The sequence below is a fragment of the Apus apus genome, chromosome Z (assembly GCF_020740795.1).
Source record: "Apus apus isolate bApuApu2 chromosome Z, bApuApu2.pri.cur, whole genome shotgun sequence".
NCBI classification, from domain to species: Eukaryota; Metazoa; Chordata; class Aves; order Apodiformes; family Apodidae; genus Apus; species Apus apus.
Window position 1 is genome coordinate 59,279,413 of NC_067312.1, and position 26,707 is coordinate 59,306,119.

A 26,707-nucleotide genomic window follows, 5' to 3' on the forward strand; every position below is an offset into this window, starting at 1 on the left:
CGAACAAGCGAAGCGAGAGCAGCTTCCTTGCCCAGAAGGACCGGCTCTCCCAGAGCTGCACTTCCCGACAGGCTGCAAACCAGGCACGGCGGAACACGCGACTCCTCGGGACACGCAGGAAGCAGCCGCTCACCCGCTGGAGTCAGGACACCTGCCTCTGCCCCCGGCCCGGGACAGCCCGTGCCTGGACGGGCTCCGCCGTGTCCTCACCACCGCCGCCCCAGCCCAGGGGCTCGCACGCACCGGCCGCGGCCACTTCCCCTGTCGCTGCTGTCGCCGCCCCGGGCCGGGCCGGGCCGTGCGGGCCGGGACAGGCCGGGCCTCGCGCCGCCGCCCCGTGAGGCGCCCGCGCCTCCGCAGCCCCGCGCGCCGCCCGCCCGCCCGCGCGCCCCGCCCCGCGCCCCGCCCCGCGCCAGCCCGCCCGCCCGCTCCGCATGCGCGGCCCCGCCCCCTCCCGCCGCGCGGCCCCGGGGAGGTGGGGGCGCCATCTGGAGGCGGCGGTGCGGGTGTGCTGCGGGGTGTGCTGCGGGGTGTGCGGGCTGTGCTGCGGGGTGTGCGGGGTGTGCTGCGGGCTGTGCTGCGGGCTGTGCTGCAGGCTGTGCGGGCTGTGCGGGCTGTGCTGCGGAGTGTGCGGAGTGTGCTGCGGGGTGCGCTGCGGGCTGTGCGGGCTGTGCTGCGGGGTGCGCTGCGGGCTGTGCTGCGGGGTGTGCTGCGGAGTGTGCTGCGGAGTGTGCTGCGGAGTGTGCTGCGGGCTGTGCAGGGTGTGCTGCGGGGTGTGCTGCGGGGTGTGCAGGGTGTGCTGCGGGGTGTGTGCGCTGTGCGCGCTGTGCGGGCCGTGCCCCCCGCTCCCGCTCGTCGCGCCTTCCTGCCGCGGTGCCGGTGGAACGCCGCTCCTGGCACAAGCAGCGGCTCGAACCGCCTTCTTGAGGAGACCGCGGAATGTCGGTTCTACAGAAGGCGTTGGGTTTTAAATTAATTCACTTAGCAGCTTCCAAGTGCGGAAAGCTGCACTGACTGAGTTGTGCAGGGGGGTCACCCTGTTGGAACCGGCACGAAGGATGGCTCCCGCGCGCTCTGCCTGGCGGCGGCGGGGGCTGTGCGGGGATGTGCGGGGCTGTGCGGGGCTGTGCGGGGCTGTGCGGGCTGTGCTCACCTGCAGCAGCACTCTCTGCACTGCAGAGCCAGACTGGACGCAACGTCGGGTCAAGATGCGTGGTGGCTGATGGATGCAGGGCTACCAAAGCCAAACCAGAGTCTGGCCCCGCAGTGGGAGAAGACTGCATGAGCACGTGCCATGGCAGAGGTGGAGACTCTGAACCTCGTCTGGGGTGTGCCTGCAAAGGGCTCCCAGTTACGAGTAGCACCAAGTCTTCATGAGAGCTACCTTCTGCCACAGCCATGACAGCCTCCCAAGACTACTTCCTGTCAAAGTCCAGTATTCTCTGACCTAGTTCTTAAAGATGCTCCACATGTGGAGGGTCCAATGTTTAATAAATTAAAGTGTACTCGTCTGAGGCTTATGCATCTTACAAGGGTTTTCCATTTAGTAGGGTGGTACAGCCATCACAGTATAAATACACATTACATTTTACACACTATTGCATTTCCAGGTTACTGTGGAATCACAATGTAGTTGTGAATCTCATTACTGGGTCTCCAGAATGTGCATATTTCCACAACACTGGCTGTCCCTAATTGCCAGGAAGGGATATGTGGGTGGCAAGCCAGCTTAACCCTGGGAGCTTTCTTTAAAAGTCCTTTGTCATGAGGGAACCCGGTGAATATCAGACACTCGGGGCATGGGGTCAGGAACAGAAGACATGGAGAGGCCCATGTGCAGGAAGGAGTGAAGGAGCATCTATTGCCTTGTTTCCCCAGATAGCAAATGGTCTGTGTCTTGCACCCCAAAAATGTCTTTCTCATGCGCTCCTCAAAATGTATATGGATAGGAGTTGTCCTGAACTGTGTGTCTGCAAGATGCAGCTCAACTCTACCCTTGTTTGTCCAGTCAGGTATTCCTCTCTAGATAAATATTTAATGCAACTTGGTCCTAAAGTCCAAACAAAATCTTAGGGAAAGATGGGAAAAGGATGTGTTTCTTAAATGTGAAATAGATCTTTTTCTTCTGGGCATATCTACATGGTTATGGTAGTGAAGTAGTGAAGCCCTGGGCACGGAGCAGAAGCTAAACAGTTTCATCACTTGTTCCCAATGCTTTGCTGTAAGATGACCACGAGATGGAGAGCAACCTGGGCAGACTGCTGAGGATGCCTGCAGTATGCAAACCCAAACAGCTGAGATGCAGTTTAGGAAGCTGCTCCTGGACATTTCTTGGCTGTTGGTGAGTGAGCCACAGGGCTAGGAAGGCTTGCCTTCAACCTGGCCTGAAGCATGGTCTGATGGCTGGTGTAGTGCCTACTGAGGAGGGGTAGCTTTGTGAGATGTCTTGCTCTACTGATTTCTGGGAACGTGTCTGCAAGGCTTGGGTTTAGCAGCATGGTCTTGCTGCAGATGGAGCTTAACACAAGGAGCATATACAGACAGTGACTTGCCCAATATAATTTGGTTATGCTCAATGTATTCCTTAGCCTTGTGCAGGCAGCTGAAGAGCAATGGAAACTTGGGGGCAATCTCACCATGTTAGGTAATATTGAGTACTTATACACAGGTCACTCTGTATTTGGCCACAACTTTTAAAGGCTTGCACATTCTGAATAAACCCACCAAAAAAAAATCAACAAGTGCATGAAGGTTAAGGTAGGGTTTGGTTTGCAAAGGCTGCTGCTGTCCCTCTGCCAGTCTGAGCAGGTGAATGGACAGGGTGCAATCTCTTGCAGGCTTGCATTTCCAGAAATGTGAGATAAAAGCCCAAACCAAACATGTTGCACAAGAGTAACCTTATGTACCTTTGTAATCAGGTGCACCACCAGCACTAAGTCTGATAGGAAGTTTCTGCTGTGGGAAAAGCACTCGACACAGCTGTGGGAACAGCTTCTCCCTGCTTCCTAAGCCTATTGCAGCTATGGTTCATTGGAGTGCACAGGACTAAAACCTGGACTTGCAGCAGGGCAGATATCCAAAATGACTGTCAATGACAGTGCAGTGCAGTGCTGGTTGCCTCATTTTGCCTAATGCTGCAGTGTTCATGAGATCCCCTGACTATCTCAGCATGGGACAATGGGCAGGTAGATGCAGAAGATAACTTTGAATGCTTTTTACCATCAGAGCTTTAATATGAAGTTGAGACTTACGCATTTGTTTAACATATGATGTACCCACAATGAGTCTGTGTAAGTGATACAGACTTCTGGGTCTTTCTTCTAGCAGGTGACCACCACCTCCTCTCACTCTTTGAAGCACTGTTTGCTGGCTGCTGAGTCTCTAAAAGGTTGAGGGAAGGATCCAGATGCCTAGCATGGCAGCTGCCCATTGCTTTCAGGAGGTGTGCTTGTGTCCAGCGTGCTCCTCCTTCTGGGCACAGTAAGGCTGTGGTCCCTGGGTGAGCAAGGGGTGTGGAGAAGGTCGCCGTGGTACAGGATGTTCCAGGATGAGGAAACACATTGGAGTGGCAGGACAGGAACAACAGGTGTGAGGAGCAGTGCATGTGTAAACCTGTAATCCAGGCTCCGGTCCTTGCAGAAGGTGAAGTTTGAATGTGAGTCAACACCCAGGAAGGAGACTGGTGACCCTTTGCCTTCTAGGATGCTGCTGCAGCTACCCCATGCTCTTGACCTGCCCTGTGTCTTCTGGGCAGAAGTGTGGCCAAAGGCATTTGCAGGAAGGGTGTGTGGGGATGGTGATGTCTCCCGGGCCAGGAAGGAGCTGTTGTGGCCAGCACAACAGAAAGCAGAAGGAGGTTTGTGTGCGTAGGTGACAGGGGATGCTACGTGTTCAGGGTCGTGGTTGTCTGCAGGCGGCTGCTCTTTACCTCTTGGCTGACTTCTGCGTTGCAGCGTTAGTGTTTGCGGCCCTTCTTGGCAAAGTAGGACCCAGCAGCTGCCCAGCCATGTTTGGGTGAACCGGGACCAGGGCTGGAGCTGCAGTTTTGCTGGGTTAGCAGTACATGCTGGTTGTCATCCCTCTTTGAGCCTCTCTAATCCAGGTGGCTTACCCAACTGCTGTCCCATCATTTCTGTCTCTGTTGTTTTGGCTGCCCTGGGCCATCAGCTGATGGTGGCGAGAAGGGCTTTGCTGTTCCCTCATTGTGGCTGTGCTAAGACCACTGGAGCTGTGATTGTGGTGGTAATCCTCTGCAGGTCACCGGACGGGTTAGAAGTCAGCCTTGCACTGAATGGAAATGGCAGTGGTGTGCAGCTTCCGTGGCGGCACCGAGCCGAGCGACAGCTCAGTCCTGCTGCGGTGCCAGCTCTTTCTGGAAGAGCCACGGCGAGCAGGCGAGTCCTGCCCCAGGTGCCTACGTGAGTCCCCTGTGCATCAGGTGTCTGGGTGCCAGAGGGGCAGGTGAGGCTGCACTCTGATCACTGGTGAGAGCAGCAGCCAGCGCAGCTTTTGTGCCCGGGAGCGTAGCATTTTACTGAGGGCACTGCCTTGTCACCCCCCGCTGCTGCCCTGCAGAGGGCCCTTTGCTACAGCAGCGCTCTGCTGGTCGTGCTCCTTGAGAAGTTGTCCAGCTTGCTGGTGCTGGTGGAGTGGGCAGGTGCCCCGGGGAGGGGGAGGCAGGTTTGGGGCTGCCTGGTGGGTCTGCTGGGGCTTTGCTCTGGGGCAAGGCTCCTCTGGAGGGCTGGAGATGCTCCTTGTGTCCTTGGGCAGTTGGGCTGTGGGCTTAGCAGCAGTTGTTTGGATGTGCCCAAGCAGAAGTATGAAGGAATTAAGAGGTAGGTGGTGGTTGTAGCAGGAGCCAGAGGCTGTGAAGCTGAGGTGGATGAGAGGAGAGCAGCGGCAGGAGCAGCAAGGCAGCTGGAGCAGCTGGCAGTGGCTGTGTGAGGAGTGGAGGGTTTGGAGGCAGAAGCCAGTGGGGAGAGAGACGTGCTGCATGTGGCAAGTGAGGAGAGCGAGGCCAGGGCCCCAGCAGGAGCAGGGAGACTCGACATGAGCTTCTCTGTCTGTGCCACAGCTCCTGTCGTCATGAGCATGGACTGACCTAACCCCTGCTTTGAGCTGTGTGGAGCTGCAATGGAGGAAGCTGTCACCAGCTCTGTGCTCTGTTTTATCAAGGAGGCTGCCGCAGCAGAGGAGAGAAGGACCAAGCCATCCAGCTCTGCAGGATAGGTTTGTTCTGCTGGTCCTTCTACCTCATGTCCTCCTTGAGCCAAGCACTGTGGGACCAAGTCCTGCTGCTCCTCTTTGCAGTGCTGTGGGCTGGGAGGGTTAGACCACCTTTCTGTCCAACAAAACCCAGTAAGACCTGCTGGTGGTCATTCCTCAGTATCAAGAGTCCTTGTAAGGGACAGGACAAAGCAGAAGCCCCTGGGGACGCTGCTGCAGGAAAAGGTTCAGCTTTATGTTTCCACCAAAATGCAACCTTATCACGCACTTTCTTCTTAGGGTGGTATCAGAAGAAACTGGGTAGCCCATGCTCTTCATGTGGCAGCATGGCATGGCACAACCCTGCCCTCAGCATAGGTGGTGAGCGTCTGGGTTCAACAATGTGTCCTGGTGTAGAGCATCACCTCATGGCGAAGATAGAGACAGGCACTATGGAGAAGAGTGAGGATCAAAAAGAGCTCTGTAGTCACTGGGAGTGCAGCCTCAGAAACCTGTGTCCTGAACACCCCACCTTGCTGCCTTTTATTTCCTCCACAAACCGATTATAATTTCTGAGGAGAATGACTGAAGAAAAAATGGAACAATCCTTTTTTGTCCATGAACAAACAGTTGTAGCAGAACCATCTTTGCATAATTACAGGACACCATTTCTCTTATAATAATTTTTAACCTGCAGCAGTATCTCATCTAGTGGCTAGGCAACGCTTCCCAAAAACCCTTTCCTAATTCAGTGGAGGGTTTTGCTATCCTCAGTCAGAAAGCAAGAGGGCAGCAGCCTCCAATTTAACAGTGAGTACAGCTAATTAGACTGCAAAATCATGAAGTTGTGCCTAGCAGCAAATGGCCTTGTTTGTATATAAAAAAGAATTGCCAGAACTAAGGTCCCTGTTTTTTAGTAGTATGGTACTTTAATGACATGCTTCATTTTGTGCCAACACTCAGTGTAAAACTTGGCAGACACCTGGGAGGTTATTTATTATTAACAGAAAATAAAGCAGCTTCCTCTAACAGGCAAATAAAACTGAGACTTTGGACAGGTTTTATCAGACTGTGGTTTAAAGTTTATGACCAGAGCCACTGAAACATCACAGTGACAGATCTAAAGAGACTGAAACAGAAACCGACACAACAGTCGCTTAAAACTCAAAACCTGAAAAAAAATCTGTTAAATTATTCTAGAGGAGAGAAAACATGGCAAGCCATTGTACAGAGCAGTAAAATACACGTGATGACAAATCATGGTAAGAGGATGGTTGATGAGGAGTTAGGATGAGGATGCAGGTAACAGAAGGAGCCAAAGGCTGGGAAGCTGAGCTGAAACAGTGCAGAATAAACAAGTTTCTCTTGGTCAACTGAAACTGTTTTGTTTCCTGTAATGGGGCTGATGTTGCTCTGAAGCAACATCAGTAATGAAGCTCTTCAGTTCTGACATCTCCTAGGTGAGATTTGTTCCCACACCTTTGTTGCAGATGTGCTCAGGCTGTCAGACAGTCCCTTCCGCATCCAGTTTTGCTCTGACAGGAGATGTCGGGATGCAGCTGTGGGGACTCTGGCTTATGAGATCGAGTCGTAGGAGACTGTTGCTACCAGCTCTGCTCTGTTTTTTGTTGAGGAGGCTGCTGCAGCAGAGGAGAGGATGCCAAGCCATCCTGCTGTGACAGAAAGATGTGGGAGCAGGACCTTTGATGTAAGTTGTGTAGTGACCTGTGTGACTGGATGGGTTTCTTTCAACTTGGCCAGTTTGAGGCAGGACTGGCAAGTTGCGTGGCTGATGTCCTTGCTGCTGGAGATGTTTTATGCCCCTAGAGCTGCTGTAGTTGCTTGTGTTTTGTGAATCACAGGAGGGAAAGCTCTTTTTAGCCAGGAGGTCCTGATCTCAAAACAATGTGCAGGTGAGCAGCATCCCCAGAAGCCCTGGGCTCACACCAGCCCCATAGATAGCCAGCACAGACTCAGGGACACTGTTCCAGCAGTGGTGCCAGCATTTGTCTGTGAGAGTGGCTGAGCACCTACAGCACAGTTTGACTGCGAGAAGCAGTGAGGGTGAGAGAGCATGTTTCTGCCCTGGTTCCCAGTCTGGGGTGAGGTGTCATCTTTGTGCAGTTTCTCTGGCTCTGTATTCTGACATCTGCCCTGCCACCTATTGTTACAAGGACTCCATGTTAAGTCAGCAGGCTCCTGATCAGAGCACTTGTCTGAGCAGACTGTACCTGACCCTTGCAGGCTGTTCTACCTCCTCATTAAACTCTATTTATTACTGTTTTGTTCTTGTTATTGATTTTCCTCTCTCTCTGTGATCCCCTAGCAGAATTTTAAGCTGGATTTCTTGGTTAAGAGGTGTGAGAGCCAGGTTATGGGTAGGCCAGAAGTATGGTGCCAGCTACCAGAGAGGCCTGGGAGAGTTGAAAGAGTCAGAGAGACAGATACTCATTCAGTAGTGAACTTTGAGCCCAGTTAGCTGGTGAGCAAGCAGAGGGCTGAACCATCTGTATCGTTCACGTCAAAGCTGCTTGCCTGTGTGTGGGTGCTTGCAGAGGCATTACTTAATGTCTGTATTTATCTGTTTGCAACAGGCTAGTCCTGGGAAAGAAAATGCAGCCGCACCTCCATGCACGCTATCATTTGGTCTTTGAGCCCTGTTGAGAGGAATTCCCCATGTGCTACAATCCACCAGTTGTCTGCAACAAGCATCTGTTCTAGGGGGCCAAAACTGTCATCTGATGATCAATTTGATGTCCAAAATTGCTCCAGCTACCCTTTAGTTTAATTCTTTGTAATTTAATAATTTGTCTGTGTTTTGCTTAGCTATACTTCAAAGTGTATGTGTCTAACTGGCAGCTAAATCTATGTGGAAGTCAAATTGGGATTTACCACGGCCAAACCACCTTTCCTGTTCTTGGATGCCAGCTCCTCTTGATGGGTATGGGGCATGGCCAGACTGCAAGGCACAACCCTCCATGAGCAGGAAGGGAGGGACTGCTGGAAATCAGCCACCCTGCCTGCAAACCAGATCCTTTCTGTTTCCCAGCTCAGAAGTGGGCAGGGGTAAAATTCACTGGCAGATCATCATTGGTACAGGCAGAACTTCATGGCATCTTGGAAGCACCTGGATGTGTGTCAAACTGTGTAAATAGGCTATGGTGCCTCACCCTGAAATGGCAGATGACTTGGTACCTTTTCTGCCCACAGGCCACTTCAGCTGTAGTCCATGCATTTGAACATGGGGTGCAACCCTCTAGATACCCAAACACCCCCTTGTCCCCCAGATGCCACAGTCTTCTGGAGCCCCAGCTAGGAAGCTCCTCCACTTGCATTGGTTTCATTCTTTTCCTTTTTCCCATTGCAAGTCAGTTTCTAATTTAGGCTTGGGATTAAGGTTTTGAGGCCTCCTTGCACAAAGGAGGACAAAGTGCTCTGCTAAGAAGAAGGATCATACTTAAGCTGCTGCTGGGAAGACCCAGTTACTGGAGATTTAGATCATACTCCCTTTCTTTTTCAGGTCTATGTACAAAGATTCATTTTTTAGTCCTGTCTCCCGAAATATGAAGTTCACCTAACTCACTGCATGCTTTTGTCTCACAAAGGTGTACCACCAGCCCACCTGCAGCATTTGGGAGGTCTTCACCACATGGAGCACCCACAGAGATTTCCCCAAGTCCTCCTGGCACCTGTTTTACCCATTAGGCAGCCTGGCTGGCTTCTGTAATTGTGTATTTCAAGTAGGTGATGGGTTGCAAAGTGTAAAAGTTGAAAAGAAGTGCATAAGATGTGAAGAACTATATGTTTTAATGTGCCACAATACCACTAGGACCTCAAGAAAGAGTAAGTGGAAAAAGTTATTCTGCTTTCCTCAGTTAACAGAAAGAGGCAATTTTTTCTTCCCTTTTAAAGGCAAAATAGTAGGAATGAAGCTTGGTTAAATCATTAACACTTGAGGTTTCAGTGATTTGTCTTTTGTTTTTGTTTCCCCTTCCCTCCCTCCTGAAGGTTTATATTTGGTTTGCTTCTCCTCTTTTCAGTTTTTCTGTGTATGTTTTTTATATGTGGTTGTAGCTGCTTCAGAGTGTGTTGATTTGCAGCCCAGCAAGGAATAATAAGGTTTACGCTGAGATGCTAGGGCAAAATCGAGCCCTCCCCTGTTCTGCAATCAATTGTTGAACAGAGTGGGAGAAACAATTGCTCCACGCCAGAGGAAGGGTTACTGAAGCAGGGACATCTCAAGTGAAAGTGTCAAGCTGATGGACTTCATCAGCTATGAGGGGGAGGCCAGCAGCTGAGGGGTCCTGACCTCTAGAGAGGGGTGGGCTGTCCACCCACTGTAGGGCAGAGTTCCCAGCTGGGCTCTGCTACCTGGACAGTTCTTCCTCTTGCCCCAGCTGACTCCCTCCAAGCCAAGGTTCATGAGGTCTGGCCCTTGGGCTATGCAAGGCCAGCTCCACCACTGCTCACCCAACCCAATCACAACAGGGCTACATACGGGCCTGTTCCCCACAGCCTCAAAGCACCAGGTCATATTTCTAGAGGAGTGCAAACAGGGCAAGCAGTTATACAGAACTCTCTGGGAAAATCTGAGTCATCATTACAGTAACTTGCAAAACAAAAATACTGAACACACTATGGTGCTATGACTAAAAGATTTTACCAGTTACAGCAAGTGCTACCCACAGAAATAAGGGTTTTAGAAGTGCTTAAATGTTGCAGGGGTCAAACTTAGTGTGTAGAAGTAATCTTAGCAATGGAAACCTACAAAATAATGGTGCTACAACCCAGTCATCCTCTTGGGGAGCATGACCCAATTGTCTCCAACAGCAAGGCTACAGAATATCTAGAAAAGTAATGCCCACCTGAAACAAAGTATGTTTCTCTCTGCAGAAGTGTATTTCTCTATTTTAAAAGCATGGCTACTCCACAAACATCCAGGGTAGAAGAGATGTTGTATTTTTCACAGATAAATTCTAGTTACAGATCTCTGGATCTTGTAAATAATACTTAGAATACAGAATTTCAAATCAGTGCAAAATGTACAATCAAACTGAACACAAAACACATGTTGCAAAATATATACAGAATTGTTCTACGAACACAACTCAAGGACAAACAGGTGTTTAAATAAAAGAGAAAAGTCCATATTTTATAAATTACTTTTTAAAAACCAATTAGTACACTAGGTATGTTATTTATAGACAAGTTACCACAGCATAGTGATTTGCAAGGCAGACACTGAGCAACAAGTTACATCATTAAAAGCCTATTTCTGAGACCAATCCAGAAGTAAACGTGTGATAATGCATTACTGGTTTGAGACACACAATGTGGAAACAGTTTTCAACCACTTCAATGTGTATACTTAGGCGCTTTTTTTGCCTTTTTTTTTTTAATTACTGGGTAGATGCACAAAAAATAAGCACTAGACAATAACTAGACTGTTCAGTGGTGAGCTTAGCTTAGCTTGTTGGACCAAGATGATTTATTACCAATGTATTAGAACTTTCGCAAGAAATGCTATAAGACATCTTAGAGTATCTTGATATTAAAGTAGCATAAAACTGTTTGAAGTGGATGATTTAAATAACTAGAGGTGAAAAACACTGTTATTCAAGCAATAGTTAAGCCATAGTTTGAGAAGAGTTAAGACGTCATGGGTGGCTTGTAAGTAGGAGGGGCACTGAAATCCATAGTGAATTATAAACTCTGCAGTGCTTTGCATTGAAGCAGATACTCCCGATAATTAGAACTTGAAGCTTCAAGGTGTCAGTTGCTACTATCTATACCATTACTAATTAAACTATCCCAAGGATAACTTGCTTTTGGCATGTTCAGAAAGCTGGAGTTAAACAGCTATTGCTATTCTGCAGATCCCCAGAATTTTGCTTTAAAATAGCAGTAGAGGCTTTATAAGCACCTAAAATTACACAATAAATACTCAGTTATTCTTCAAGCACCTCTTGCTACCCAGTTTGGCAAGATCAGCAGCACAAAGAAAAGGATGCCACGGCGAGGCAAGCTGTTAACTGGTTGACACCACGTCGGTTTGTGCCTTCCTCCAGAAAGCAAAAGAAGTAATAATGTGTGGCACACCCTGTGGACAGTGATGGAGGACTGCACCAGCCAAAGAGCTGCCAGACTTGTAACACTCTTGCTGTCAAGCACTCAGGCAGGCTCTCTGCTCTTGAACCTGCAGTGATTTGTATAGGGGGAAAGTTCTGCCTTCTACAGCTGATGTGTATGTATCTCAGGAGTTGCTACCAGAGGTGTAAAACAGGATATGCACAATATAAATGAAGCCACATATTCTGAAATCAAATAATCTCCTAAATAACATACTTAAGCTGTGCAGTGATGTGTTAAATGGGTGTGTTGCTAGGAGACCTCTGAGGGATAACTACACCAGTAACAGTGCCCTATTAAAAAATACTTTGGGATACGTCTCTAATATCTACACATTTATTTCAAGACTTCAGACCAACATTTTCAACAACACTGATCTGCTTATAAAGCATTCTCATAAATTATCTTCACAAAAAAATAAAGTAAATCTTTCAAAAAACATGTTCAATACAATGCCTGTATCAGTAAAAATTCTGTCCTGATTAGTTCATGGCAGAAAAGTTATAATCCCCATTTAAATCTCTCTAACCAGAAATCTAAACCAGAAGGCAACTATTTCATTAATTGTCATGGGAAGCAGAAATAGTGCTTCCAAAACATGGAAAGAGTGCACTGTTTCAACTGACACGTATGGGTTTACAATCAATAGTCACTGTCCTGTAAACATTGAAACTGCCGGTCTAACTGCAGATACAGATCAGTCATTTGCATTAATTTCACTGCATTCCACACATACAATGGCTACACTGTTAAAAAAAAAAACAAAAAACAAAAAATAATAAACCAAACAAAACAACAACAAAAAACCAAACCAAAACATTAAATAGCAGGAAGAATTAAGGCTCTGAGCTGGATCTCTCCTACAAGCCAAGTGTAAAATCAGTAAATGTTGACATTATAAATAAAACTTTAACATTACTTTTATACAACGTAAAATCAATCTAATAAACCTAAGTCTTAGCCATAGCAGCCAATTTGTAATTGTTTAAAAATATATATGAAATTTCAGTCAGTCAGCTATAAACACATACTGTGATGGGGGGAAATACCATCTCTCATTCCAAAGCACAATTTCACAGAGAACACAGTATTGGAGATGGGTGGGGATATGGAACACTGCAGTCAGAGAAACTCGAAAAACAGTTGCAATCTACAAACTTGTTTTCGTAATTACCTGAAAAGTGCATCTTTGTATCTGTAGAATCATCCCCATGTTTTCAACAAAGTACAAACATTGCAATTTTGCCACACCCCAAACCTATCTAACCTGCATTTTCTGTTAAGTGCAAAAAGTGTATGACATGATTTGTGCCCTGGCACATATGAGATCAAAGCCTGAACATGAGGCAATGCTGTCACCATGAATCCAAGGTAGTTCAGTAGTTGCTGAGTCTTTGCTGCACAGCTGAGTAATGGCTGAAGAAGCTGAAGTAGGAATGAACAGCCCAAGCCCAGTAGCCAGAGCCATATTTTAAAGCAGGATTTCCACTCTCCCACTCTGCACACACATTCACCACTGCATACTCATGCCTTTGTCACTGGTTTCAGTATAAAGGTTGGGCCCAAAAGGCAGGAAGGCAGCCTACCTGAAGTGGAAAATGCAGTTACTCTGAAGGTTGTAAGGAAGAGGTATGAGGCACAGACTGAAAGGATGTATCTGACTGCCAACTCTCTCAAGCACACAACTTGAACACACCCCCAGTTTCAGTGCTGGGGTATGGACTGGAGGCTACACAATGCTGACTGCTCACACAGCACACTATAAAATACCTTCACAGCTAAGTCAATTTTGTCTTCCAACATAAACTTTTAAAGTGTCACAATAGCTCCTCTTAACCTTCTCCCACAAAATGAGGTTTCATTTGGTAATGACACATTTATAAGCCAATGTCTGCTGCAGAGTAAAGTGCATGCATAAATGCTTAACAATTCCAAACAGCTGCTATTCAAAACCCGTACATTATTTGCTCTTTAAAGAAATGCAATCTGTACAATACTTGTAAGAGTGAAGATTAATGAACAATTGGGTATAATGGTTCATTTACTTTTGTCACTTATTTAAGTCCTGCAATGAACTATGTTACAGCTTCTTCTAGTTTTTAAAATGCTGTAATAGCCACTGCCATGAATTTTAGACACATGGACTTGAATAAAATCTATAAAGAGCGAGAGGAGTTAAAACTGTACACATGCAGAGACTGTACTCTAAACACAGTTGTGCTTTCATTGTATTGCCATCATGTCTTGTTGGAAAGCACATATCGATTAGAAGTATGTGCTGGGAACCTCAGCAGGGCCAGTAAGAAAGCAAACTCTGCCTCCTGTCCAGAAGTGGTGAGAGAAGTGAGTGCTACCAGAATGCTGTAAGACAGTAAAAGCTTTACAAGTAGGCACTGGGAAAGGAAATACAGTAAGGCCTGTTTTTAAAGCATGTGTACACAGGTGTACACACACATACACGTTTATACACACACATAGACAAGTAATTTTGGCAACATAACTGTTTCATTTGAAAATTAATGCAAGGAAAACATCAGCAATTTGAACCATACAGCTGAAGTGTAAAAGCTGAGGGAAAAAAGCAGCAAATGTCCTGACCTAGCACCTGTATCTCAGGATGAACTTTTGAATTTCTGTTGTCCTAGTACAAGACAGAGGTAATGTGTTTACACATCAAACCAGATTTTAACCAGCTGACCACCTTCTCTCATCTGCAATAGTGGGGTATTTGAAATGCCCCACGAATCTCAGGACCCTTCTCTCCCCCATGCTGGAAAAGCCTCGTAGTATGTTAGTAAAACGTGAGGACTGCGTATCTCAGCAGGACTGATGCTAGCTGTGCTATCTGTGCCTGCTATGCTTTATAGGCAAGGCAAAAAGGGCAGTGGAGAGAGGATGGAGTGTGCTCAGGACAGCAATCAGCCTGTATCTCTTTCCTGTCTACAGATTATGGTTCCTGGTCCTGTGTCTGACATTGAGATAACACCTGTCTTGACAGAACCAAGCCTCTTCCACAGCACTTCTGTTATTGCATTATTTAAAGCACTTGGCTGTGTGAGGTTCTCACAGTGTTACTCCAAGACTCTGTCAAGAATCATTTATCTACCCACCATCATGTAAATCATACTGCATTTTTTTGTTCAATGTAAAGGCTAAGTCAAAACGGATCATATTAACTTCAAAGACTTATCTCCTTTCTTCAGGGAAGTCTTACATACTATGGAAGAAAATACTAGGCCTTCTCAGATAATACATGTGATGAAAATGTAAAATAAATATAAATAAAAAAATCAATATACTGGCCTTTGGCCTTTATAGGAGCTGAAAGTGGAACATCTGAATAGAGGGGTTAAATAGTAAGTTTCTCCTTTTGAAAACTTTACAGAAGCTTTCCTGTTACAACTGCCCAGGAATCTGTTTTGTCTTTAAAACACAGTAAGAATAATTTTATGACGCACAGAGACCTTAAATGCCAAATGTGTTTTTCTTAAGATACATTTTCATTCCAGCTGCTCAAACAGTATGTGGGAAACAGTTTTTTGAAAAATAGAAAAGGGAAAAAAAGGAAACTCAAAGCCTTCCTGTCCTCCACCAGGATCCCCTCTGACAGTTGCAAGGAGAACACATGCATACTTCTGTGTCACCTCACTACCACAGCGCTAGCCCAAGACAGGCTTGTACAGTATTCCTGGGATGGAAAATCCCCGGGGAAGAATATGCCACAGTAAGGGGCCCTCTGATTAAAATACCGTGGCCCGAGAGCTGTGTGTTATTTCAGATAACAGATGTGGAGCAACAGGGAGAGACAGCCAGGCCTCTTCTGAGCCAAGAACACAAAACACTGTCAGTTGTGTGCTGCAGGATGATACATGTCTGGAAAAACTGTAAGGCAGGTTTATTTGCTTGGGCTGCAGAAATTGGTCAGTACCAGCAGCCTTGAAGTGTAGGCATATGTTCTGTAACAAGAAGTCAAGTTTTCCTCTCCATTTCTGTGTCAGCAACTGGAAAGATGCTAAAAGAGCTCCAGCTGATTCCTCATGCCCAGGTTCTGAAGCATACACAACCCTGTGAGGATTTCAGCTCTGTACTATCCCCACTACCTACTTCATAGCATGAGTCTAGTTTGCATACTGAATAGAAAGGTAAGTTGTAGTCCATATGGTGGTACCTGAAGAACATCCCTAAAAATAAACTGACAATTTAAAATATTAGTAAGAGGCTTCACTGAAAACAGGAATCAGTCCTTCAAATGCAGCTCTACCAGAACACTAAGAAGAAAAAGAATCACCAGACAGGAAGGAGAAGCTGCAGGCAGCTGACATTTCTGCATGACTGTTTTGTCTCTATAGCTTTAGTTACATCCCTCTGTTGCCACAGATGACTTTGTCTTGCAGCACCCACATTGACACCCTTGTCTGTATGTGACTGGAAAGTAGGAAGAACAGGTAATGATCAGATGTTGATGAAGCTAGCACAGTGCTTAGAGTACAGACTGATCAACAAGAACTGCCTCAGCACATAATTACAAAAAAACCAGCTTTTGCATATTTCAAAATTACAGTCCCCTAAAGCAGCTGGAGATGTTTTTCTAGACAGACCAGCAAGAGGAATGCTCCCAAAGCTGCCACTTGAGTGATGAATACCTGCCATCCATGCTGTGTTTGTTATTACTGTGCAACAGGGGACAAGTAAGCCTACTGGCTAGTTAAGTGGGCTCCGTTCAACACAGTTTAAGCAGCATCAGGCAGCAGATGCATGGAAATGACAAAACCATCCAGGCCACCTGCTCTACAGCTGGTTCAGAGGGCCCCTTGTGTATGATGTCAATCTGGAATGAAAGGCTCAGTCACTGGAGAACCACAGTGAGGTGAAACCAGCAGACGTGTGAGTGAAGACCAACACAGCAATGACCACAGACAGCAGATACATGTAGTTTATGACAGGACCAGCATGTTTGCTCTAGCACCAGTCTCTAGCAGGAAGATGTGTAAGAAGTACTGGATCCCCACACTTTCAGCAGATAGGTAAGCACAGAGAGGTGATCTCGGTCTCAGAGGAGCTGATGGAGGAGGAACAGCCTCTGTAGAGCACACACTCATCAAAGTGAAAAGAGACAGCCACTGTATCCCTGGGCCCACACCTGGTAACAACATGCACCAAGGACTTGAGAAGGCTGACCAGGTAAGCAAGATTTCATGATGGCTACTGCATTCCCAGTTATCTGAAGCCTACAGCATGTTACATGCACACTGCATGCTCCTCAGCAAAGCTACACTGTACTTCAGTTCAGCTCTGAGATATGACCGTGCTATTTTAATTAAGTGAACACTAAATAGTACTTTTACCTTAATTAGTGATGATTCCTTTAGTCTTTGAGCTTCCTGTTAAATAACAATCCAACTGTGACAAGTTAATGAAAATGAAATGGCATAAGTAAAGACCAGAAGTCTGGTGTGAAAGATAAGGGCTTCAATGATAGAAAACATCAGTATACTGTAATACTGGCTCAGATATTCTTGTTCCTTTTTTACATTAGAGTGGTAGCTACTGAATTTCAAATGCCTTTTAAAACAGATTTGGCTGAATAATACAGAAGAAACTAAGCTGCAGCTGAAAGCTCGCTCTACAAGCCATTTCCCCTTCATTCCTGCTGTCCAAATACTGTTGAATAAACTCTCTGAAATATTCTGACTCAACTGTTGTAGTACTTTCTCTCTTCCCAGTGCATAGGGCTCCTTTTATAGAAATCATCTTGCTGTGTTTTCTGTTTTTCTCTTTACGGTAGTACTGCTAGAGCTGTGATATTTGGACTGATCCAAGGAGTTCTCAGCCACTTGTCTTTGCCTTTTTTAGGTTGGGAGGCTAGTGTGAGCATTCATTTAAAGGAACACATTTTCATTTATGGAAAAATGCACCAAGCTTTATATACGGAATGATTTTTTGAAGAAAAAGCTGAGAGGAAGAGAAGAATCCTTGTGAAGGTAGATGTAGAAATCTCAGCATCTTGGAATCTCTGTTTGGCCTCAGTTCCTACATACATGAAAAACTGGGAAATGGCTTATGGAAAAGCAACCCAAAGTAAACATTTCAGATGAGACAAGTGGTACGTAAGTTATTTGTAACAATGAGCACTATCTTTGAAAGACAAAGCAGAACCCAGTACTATCAGAATGTAATGAAAGGCACGCTCATAAGACACCCTCTTCACCAGCTGTCTGCACTTGGTTTTACTGAACCATCTCGGTATCTACAGCAGCTGTGCCATGTCACTTCTGAGCACAGGTCTCCACTTAGCGTCCTCCTTCAGCAACCGACATGCTATCCACTCTCATCTCTCTCAGGCTTCCAGTTTTTTTCTGTTTCTGCTTGGACTTTTTCAACATATGGACCTAAAATAGAAAGTTTTAAAAGAACATGAGTTGGTATTGAAATGTCTGTAGCCATCTACAAGCAGATCTAAAGCAACTAACTATTAAGCAAGTAAAATGTTGGAACTGCAACAGAAAAACATTTAAATACACAGCTTTCTGAAGCACCTATCTGTATAAAGCTATAGGATTAACTTTTTCTTTTTTTTTTTTACATAAACATATACATACATGTATGTATACAGATGCATAAGAATATGTATGTGTGTGCATATATATTAATATACATATATTAATACATATTAATATATATGTATATTAATATACATATTAATATACATATATATGCACACATATATAAAAATAACAGTATTACTCATCAACCTGACAGAAAGACAGAAATATTTCTCACTGGAAGGACAATTTAAGTTTGTTCTCTCTCTTTTTTCTGCCCTGTCTCTCAGGAAAAGTACAATGTTTAAGATACTCCAAAACAGCTGAGGTAAGACCCTCTTTTTCATCCATTTTTCCTCTGCAAGGGCTATTGTTGTGGTAGCCCTTCTGGCAGGGCTACATCTTCTCTGAGATTGCCTATAACAACAACTTGCAACACTGCCTGCAGGTTTCAATACAGGGGAAAAAATAAGTCACTAAGCTGAAGATTAGGGACTGTTTTCAAACACAAGCCTCATCTGAGCCAATGGAGAGAGTCCTCAAACTATCCTTGGTAGAAACTGCTATGTATTAATCTAACAGTTACCACACTACGACAACCAGATCCTCTAAGGTTAAGCATCAGAACACAGCAGACAAGCAAGATAATGTGGTAATATCCACTGGAGTCAACTTGCTAAGACAAACCTACAGCCAATACCTTTGGTCCTGCAGCAGAAATAATAATCTGGCCAGGGGGCTGAATCCAGGGCTCTCCATCAACTTGAACTGGAATTGGCTTTAGGAGTGTTACACGAAAATATGAGCCTTGAGCTATGCGGATTCCTGATCGAAAACCACCTTGGACTTGACCCTGTTAGGAAGTAAGAGTCAGGAGGATATCAATCACCCCAATAAATAAGAAGCAGAAATATTAGCTGCACTTAAACTGGGTCAATAGAATTTTATTCTCACCTGGCACTTTGAGTTTCAAGTAAAGGAACTGCTTAGGCAAAATCCACACAGGGTGCCTTTACTGATGCAGCATTAATTACTTAATTTAGTGCATGAAGAAGAGCTCAGATATCTCTGCAGGCTGCCAGAGGCAAAATAACTTACACAGGGAAGTCATTTGTACACTCAGGCTAGCCAAGGAGCATGGACTCACAAAGACCTTGTTTGCTTTTACTTCCCTCCTCCATAATGTATTGAACACATTTTCAGAACACCCAAGTATACACACAGACTGTGGCACATGTGAAACTCAACAGTTTAAAAGCACTTAATCAAACAGGGAGAGAGTCTGACCAAACTCAACTACATATATTCAACTATAACTAGTCATTGGAATGTTAATGTTGAACAGTGAAGCAAAGTGAACTTTGCTACTACAAACTGTCTTGGTAAATGTGTACAGATAGAAACATGGGGGTAAAAACCTTAGAATAACACAAAACCAGAGAACAGATTTGTTAAGAATTATATCCCAAACAAATGGATACACTCCTTGTTGTTTCTAATTATACAAAAGTTCTAAGGTTCTCTACCAAACCATGTTTTCTAATAGCATGTTTTATATCTGTCTTCCTTGAAATATCTGAATTACAAAACTGTAAAGTTAGCCAGCATCAAAGGTCGAGCTGCACATTAAGCACCCAGCTTTCCAATTCTGGTGGCTGTAGGGATTAGCTGCCTCTAGTTACCTGACCACACAGACTTTTTCAGCAGCAGATTTCTTAGGACAGGGAAAGGAGTATCGAGAAAAGACAAAAATAAACCACCATCCCACAGGACTGCCTCGCTCATAGCAGGCAATTGCAAACATACGTAATACATGAAAGAATTAAAGTTGCACAAATTGAGTCATAATACTCTCTGCAGAACTGGCACACCATCTGCTTCATGTATCACTGGGATCCAGAGCAGCTAGCGTCAGATTCTCAGAGATGCATGCTGGCAAGCCTGTGGCAGGTAACTGTAAAGCCACCTCCCTAAGATGGAATCTGCCCTGATTGCAACAACATATGACAAGATTTTTTGCAAATGCAGTATTTATGTGCGTGGTTTTTTTACTACTCAAATACAATCTTGCTTTCATCCCACAAACAGAATTCCATAATACATATATACACATACATGTATGTTTCTGGCCTTGGTTCCAAGCCGGCTGACATCATGAAGCACTTCCCCATGCACAAGCTCTTTACACCCATATTACTACTTATCCAACCACAGGTTTCTTCAGTTTCCATTCTGTCCGTTCTAGTCTGGCACCTAAATATGGGTCGTCAGGGCAAGCCAATGCACAGGCAAGAAGAGGGTACTGCAGTCCACGAGCAGGCATACCAGCTACAGCTTATCTCCTGACAGCAGAACACTTTGTTCACTGGCAGTTGATGCTGCCCATGAATTCTCTTTATGGCCTATAATAACTTCTGTGGGACACAACAATTACCTCAATGAATGCTGCTATAATCCTAACACAGATACACACTTTTTAGGATGTCACACTTGCAGTGCACTGTTTGTAAAAAAAACAACCACCAAACAATCTGAGAAGATGTATGTTTCCTTTGTTCTTACTGCAGTGCCAATTTACCATGTGCACGACGCCGGTCACACCAACAACTTCCAGCAGGCCATCATCGATGCGCGGTTTCTCGAAGCGGTTGTCGCTCTCAGAGCCCCAGAGATCGGCTCCGGACCCCCAGCTGCACAGAGAGCACAGCACAGTGACCACCCCTGGAGCTGCTGCCTGCTCAAAGCACCCTGCTCAGCCCGACTGCAAAAGCCAGACACTCTGCTCTCCCCCTGCTGAGGTGACCGCACAGCTGCCCCGCACTGTAAAAGCAGGAAGTGCTTTCCTAAAATTTAGAAGACTTCTCACCAGATCTTTCAGGAATGAAAGACAAAGTAGTTCCCATCGGAAAGAAAAAGAATAGATAAGAAGAACGTAGCTCCTAGGAGTTGCAGGTTTACAGCTGCACTAACCCCTTAACTTCCCAGACATAAGAACATAAATCTTACTGGTCTTGACAATATTCACAGAAGCTTCTGAAGAGAAACTAAAGCTCAAACAAGTGTCAAGTTTTTATTCTTACACCTGGCCAAACCCACTTGTAGTTAAGCAAGTACTACTGCACTTTGGTCCTCTGAAATGCTTCTGACAATTTAACACCTTGCTGCTCCGTGCACAGTACTGACCTTCCCTACTCGATGCACTTGTTTAGTGCGTTGGCTGCTCAGTGCCAACTGTGATCTTTTCTCCTTCACAGTTCCCATGTGCAATGTACACTGTGTGTATCTGCGTGTGTGTGTACATGTAAATATATATGTATGAATAGAAAGCTGAAACATTTTCAGACTAAAATGGAAGGAGACAAGGTAAGAGTGTACTTGAAAAAAAATAGTATGGCAGCAGTAATTACTTGCCAGTTTTCTGCAAATAAAAAACCTGCCTCTACCAACAGCACACCTAAGGAAGCCAAATTTCCTGCAGATTTGCCTTCCTTTCTTCCACAGCAGTAACCCTTGCTCCCTGCAGGTGCCTGGGCAGCCCCAACAACCCTGTGAAAGGTATGTGGACTGTGGGTTTTCCACAGGTACCCAAGTCATTCCGCTGACTTCACAGTTACTGAGCAGTTGGGCTGTAAGACCAGGACAGTGTTTGCCAGTTGAATCCTGGCTGGCCTTCACTGCAGGAACTGCTTAGGCACCTGGTCTCCAGCATGCCAGAAAGTGTGTGCAAGGTGATCACTGATCCTTCTACAAGTCACACTGGAATCCAATGGACTGCTCAAACAATCTGGGGGGAGGTGGAACAGTAGTGGACAAGTGTCACAGGTCTACAACCATGCCTAAACAGTAATGTTTTACTAGAAAACCACTCCAAAAGAAGTCCGAAGACCTTTGGTGAGAAAGTAATTCCAAATTACTGTTGGGACACAGAAGAAATAGCAAACTAGCAAAATACAAGATACTACCACCTTTATGTGGTGTGAGATTGTGAGTTTCAAAGAATAAGAAAAACAATGCCAAAGGGGTATTGAGAGCTAGCTCCTTAGGCACAGCTGCAAAGCCAGTAAGTCAGGCAGTAATAAAAAATACCCACGAACAGCCACCTATTAATCTAGACCACCTAACATTTTAACTAAGCACTTGACATGTGATGCTCAAATACCCAGCAGGTTTTCCACATGTACAGCCAGACACACATCCACACAGGATCCTTCCACTCCTTCTTACCTGGGTATATTGATAAAAATGAGTCCTTCTATACTTGGTAGCTCCACCTCTTGCTGGTCCACTTGAAGCTTTATGTCTTTATGAAGATTTCTGGTATGACTTATCTTCTGCAGCCCAACTTTCACATAAACTCCTTTGTTATGAAACCTAGAAGCAGAGAAGGACCATGTAACTGAAAGGTAAGGCCCAGCACTCTTCCTCATACTATACGACTATTGTCCTCCAGCAGGTATGTTTAAAGAGTTTTTCAATTAAAACCCACTCCAGATTCTTTTAGCTTTGCTAGAGAGAAAAAAAAAAAGCCTAAGTAACAAACTGCTACTTTATATATCTTTTACATAAGGGATGGTTTGTGCTGTCTGGCCATGTGGAGATCTGTTAGATTTTATTACAGAAAAATCATCCCTTCTTAAAGTGTTGCCTGAATGAAGTGTCTCTTAGAGATGTAAACTTCTGAGCTGGAAAATCATATTTTTAGTTAAGACCTAGAGGTTTCCATTAAACATTTTAAAATGTTTTCTCATGCAATGCCAGACTAACTAGGGCACAAAAATCTTTGTGAGTCTTTGCTTTGTCAATAATGCATTTGAAATAAAATCAGCTGTAGAATTAAGAACTTAACATTAACCTGTGACAGATCTCTAACATCTCAAATTTTAGAGTGAAAAAGAAGATGAGGAAGACTTTATGCCATCTCTAGAAATGTAAAAATAATACAAACAAACATTAAACACACACAGTATTTTCTTCTCTAATGGAAGCCTTTGGATACATGGCTTTGGATTCAAGGTAATCTTACAATACAAAGGCATATGATTTCATTATTTGACCCTACAAGCACATGGGCATCACTGGAATCCAACTCTAAAATCTCTGTATTATTATGTCTAAATGCTGTAGACATTCCAGTGGGGAAGGCAGCCACTTAGCATGTGGGTTATATAGTTAACTCTTCAGATAGAGACTGTTCAGTTCTTTAAATTATTACATGGGGAATTATAAGCCCCTACACGCTAACAGTTTTAAAATGCATGGAATTTAAGGTGCCTGATGTAACACCATTTAACATATGCTTCCACTCCAGAAAAGACAAGAGAGTAAGATGTGTCTGTGCTAAGACAGGTTTTCTCTAACTTGGGTACAACTGAAAGACAGCAGAATGTCAGTAGGACACACAATACTTTAAATATCCCCAAAAAGGATTAATTTTTGTTGCATGAAAAGGCAAGTGTGCAGAAACTGAAAGAATACGACACAGTGCCATAAACTGCAGACACAGTCCTATTATTTGACTTCTAAGAAACACTTATGGAACCTGAGGTTCACAGGATCCAGATGTGTTAGATACAGCACCTCATGATGCACAAAGGGTAGATCTTTCAGAGATTAAATCCCGTAACTCCATTCTTGCACACATATTCCATTTATGTATCTTACTGGGATATTGAGACCAAATAAGACCGAACAAACTCATTTCTGTAACGTCACCACACCACTGCCTACCCAACGGTTTTGAAGGTGACTGGAAGATTTCCCTATTAAAACGGCCAGCCAGGCTTAAAAGGGTGATCTTTGCACATCCACCGCTAGAGAGCATCACCACTCTGCTTTTCACATTACGTGCAAGACAGGATTTGGGGAGACAGCGACAGTGGAATTTGTCACTCTGCTGTTAGCAGTAGCCAGTAACATACTAGCTGACCCACTTGGGTAGAAAGAACAAGCATCTCCTAAAGCAAACCCTTTGTTAGATACATTCTGGAGAGAGTAGTTTCACCACAGCTAATTAGCAAGTAAGGAAGGAGGAAGATGTCCTTGGAGCAGTCACTTAACACCTTATTTTTCCTGAAGGAAAGGTCTGTATTAGGAAAGACCGACATTTCAGTCACTGCTGTAACTGAGAGGAGGGCAGAGTGTTACATGCAGGTCCATCCATCTCCGTGGAGCCAGTGAGGCCTCACATCAGCTTGGCTGCAACACTTGCGCGGTTATGTAATCTCAGAACTATGTAGAAGGCTCACCAGAGTACAGATAGGAAGCAACATCCAACTGCGCAGATGAACAGGCTGCCCAGAGAAGCTGTGGATGCCTGATCCTTGAAAGTGTACAAGACCAGGTTGGATTGGGCTTGGAGCAACCTGGTCTAGTGAGAGGTGTCTCTGCCCATGACAGGGGGGTTGGAACTAAATGATCTTTAAGGTCCTTTCCAACCCAAATCATTCTACGATCCTGTGAGCTTGGGGATTTGACCTACATAGCTCAGCAATCACCCCTTGGTTTGTTTTTCTATAAAAGATGCACTAGAATTGTAACAAACATTCATATACTACCTAATGCCCCACTGGCTACAACCATAAAGCTACATACACCCTTCCTGAGGGGCATTTGGAAGGTTGGACTGATTCTTCAGTTTAGCCAATTGTCATAGAATGGTTGGGGTTAGAAGAGACCTCTCGAGATCTCTGAAGAACAGATAAAGTTAAAATGTGATTGTATATGGGACCAGTTTGATGTATTATGAAAGTAAGCAAGTTTTCTTTAGGTATTGCAATCCTGTATTTATCCTTGACAGAGCAAACTCAAAAATACCTTTTGCGTTTGAAAAGTCTCATCAACAAGTCTCCATAGACTCAGGGAGACACCATAGCATCAATGTACACTGTTAGTGTACACCTCTGGTTGTTGCCCAAGCATCTCTGGAGGCCAGAGGAAAGTGACCATCAGTAACTGCTTTCCAAGCTTTCATGGAAAAAAAACAAAGGGGCCAGTCCCCAAGAGTCACGAAGAAATAAAGTAAGAGGATACAGAAAGCCCGAGTTTTCAGAGCTCTTGCCAGCTGCTGCACACACAAATGGGTAAGTTTGGGGAACTCTTTTCTTCAAGGTGATGGGTAAGAAATCTATATGCCAAGCCTTTTAAAATGACCTGCCACTTCCCATGAGCACTAGTAAACCACTAAACAACATCTCTCAAAAGCAAACCTCCCAGGCTGCAGCACAGAGCACAGAAAGCCACTAAGCAAAACAAAAGAATCACCTTTCATCTAAACTTGCAATTCAAAAACCCCACCAGTGGGTGGGAAACCACCCCTGCAAAAGCTAAGAGCTCTGAACTAGTATCTGCCTGGGTGCTTTTATTGGGGTGAACATACTGGCTGGGAAAGAACTTTACCAGGTTCACATACAGAGGACTGAAGATGGAAAAAAGTCAGGCAGTAGCTTTTGTAGCATCTTAAAACCCACAACCAAGAAATCAACCAACCAACCCTTTCAAACATACCCCCCACCAAGAGGGAGTTCTGTGTCTTTGTAAAACAATTATAAACCTGCATTAAACTATGCGCAATATTCTCCCTGCTTAATCCTACAACCAGGAGACTGCCTGCCACAGCAGTCTCCTGCCAGTTTTGGATGGCACAAACAAGATGTGGTCTCATCTGTGACAGGCAACACTGAAGACTGCTGGGAATGGGGAAATAAAGGCAGATGCCTTGATCCTTAAGTTTTACACTGTGAAAAAAACTCACTCAACAATGTAAAAACTATTGCTGCCACAACATACCTCCCTTCTACCTGCCCTGCAAGCTCAGCACAGAATTCCCCACAGGGAAGTAATTCCTGCACTGTGAGCTGCCGGAAGAAGGCAAGGAGCATGGAGAGGCTCTGCAGTGTGAGGCCAGGGAACACACAGCTCTCAGGACATTACCAGCTCAAGGCCTTGATTCAGAGCAGCACTCCAGCCCATTTGCCATCCAAGGGCTACCTGCAGGTTTCTCTTGCTACAATCTGAAACTCAAAAGGAGTTCACATGCCAGGAGCTGTTGCATCTGGCTTTAAGTAGCCAATCTTCTTAATTAATTTACTGGAAAGGATAATAATATTTTCTTTTAAAAAAAGCTCATCTTGCTGGCAAGTGTGCACTTGCATATCATAAGAAAGCTAAAGCCAGTCATTTTAACAACCATTGTGACAGGCAGTGAAAGGCAACTATCACGTGCCTGCACTGTCAGCATGCACAAGCTGTTTGTCTCCTGCCACACTGTATGTACCTCATTATCAATTAATTATTTCATGTTTCTTTTCCAGATTTTGAAGCACAGAAATATACAGCCGTTTAGAGTTAGAAAAATTAAAAATCATCTCTTCTTTTCCCACATGTCCTCCAGGACACCCCACCTCCATGGTGCCCAAACACACATGTAAAAGCTCTTCGAGAACAGCACCAAGTGATGACAGCTGCTGCACAGGTAATAAAAAGACACAGCTTTTAAAGTGTTGCAGCTTTGCAAAGTCAGAATAGTACATTTTAAAGGAAGAATGAACATAACTTTTACATTATATTAATTGCACAAGTAAATCAAGAGCAATTTTATACACTGTAACAGACACTGGTGAATGCAAACTTACTGCTTGATTTTAATACTTATGATGTTTTTAACCCAGTGGATTGAAAATGCAAACCTCTGCCTGGTAGCAGCTGATGTACCACAAACAATATCCTGCATTATTTCATTTTTAAGAAAAAAAAACAACAAACCATGAGCAATGTCTGTAATGAGAAACAGAACACAGCAAGATAGGTGGGATGACACATTATTACAATCCCAA

At 44.8% G+C, this 26,707-nt stretch overlaps 2 protein-coding genes across 3 annotated transcripts in view; both read right to left on the minus strand.

The window, feature by feature from the left end:
- The window catches only part of TDRD7 (tudor domain containing 7), a 43,425-nt gene extending 43,073 nt beyond the window's left edge, over window positions 1-352 (minus strand). For both annotated transcript variants that reach the window (XM_051643006.1, XM_051643004.1), the window contains exon 1: window positions 134-352. The gene's annotated coding sequence lies outside the window, so the exon portion shown is untranslated. The remainder of the gene's footprint in view (window positions 1-133) is intronic.
- Window positions 353-10,148: 9,796 nt separating this feature from the next.
- DGKQ (diacylglycerol kinase theta) overlaps window positions 10,149-26,707 on the minus strand; it is an 89,831-nt gene continuing 73,272 nt past the window's right edge. The window contains exons 20-23 of the mRNA XM_051643577.1: window positions 22,101-22,247; window positions 20,455-20,566; window positions 18,577-18,729; window positions 10,149-17,723 (exon numbers count right to left, since the gene is read on the minus strand). Coding sequence (XP_051499537.1) covers window positions 17,625-17,723; window positions 18,577-18,729; window positions 20,455-20,566; window positions 22,101-22,247 — 511 coding nt within the window. The 3' untranslated portion in view covers window positions 10,149-17,624. The remainder of the gene's footprint in view (window positions 17,724-18,576; window positions 18,730-20,454; window positions 20,567-22,100; window positions 22,248-26,707) is intronic.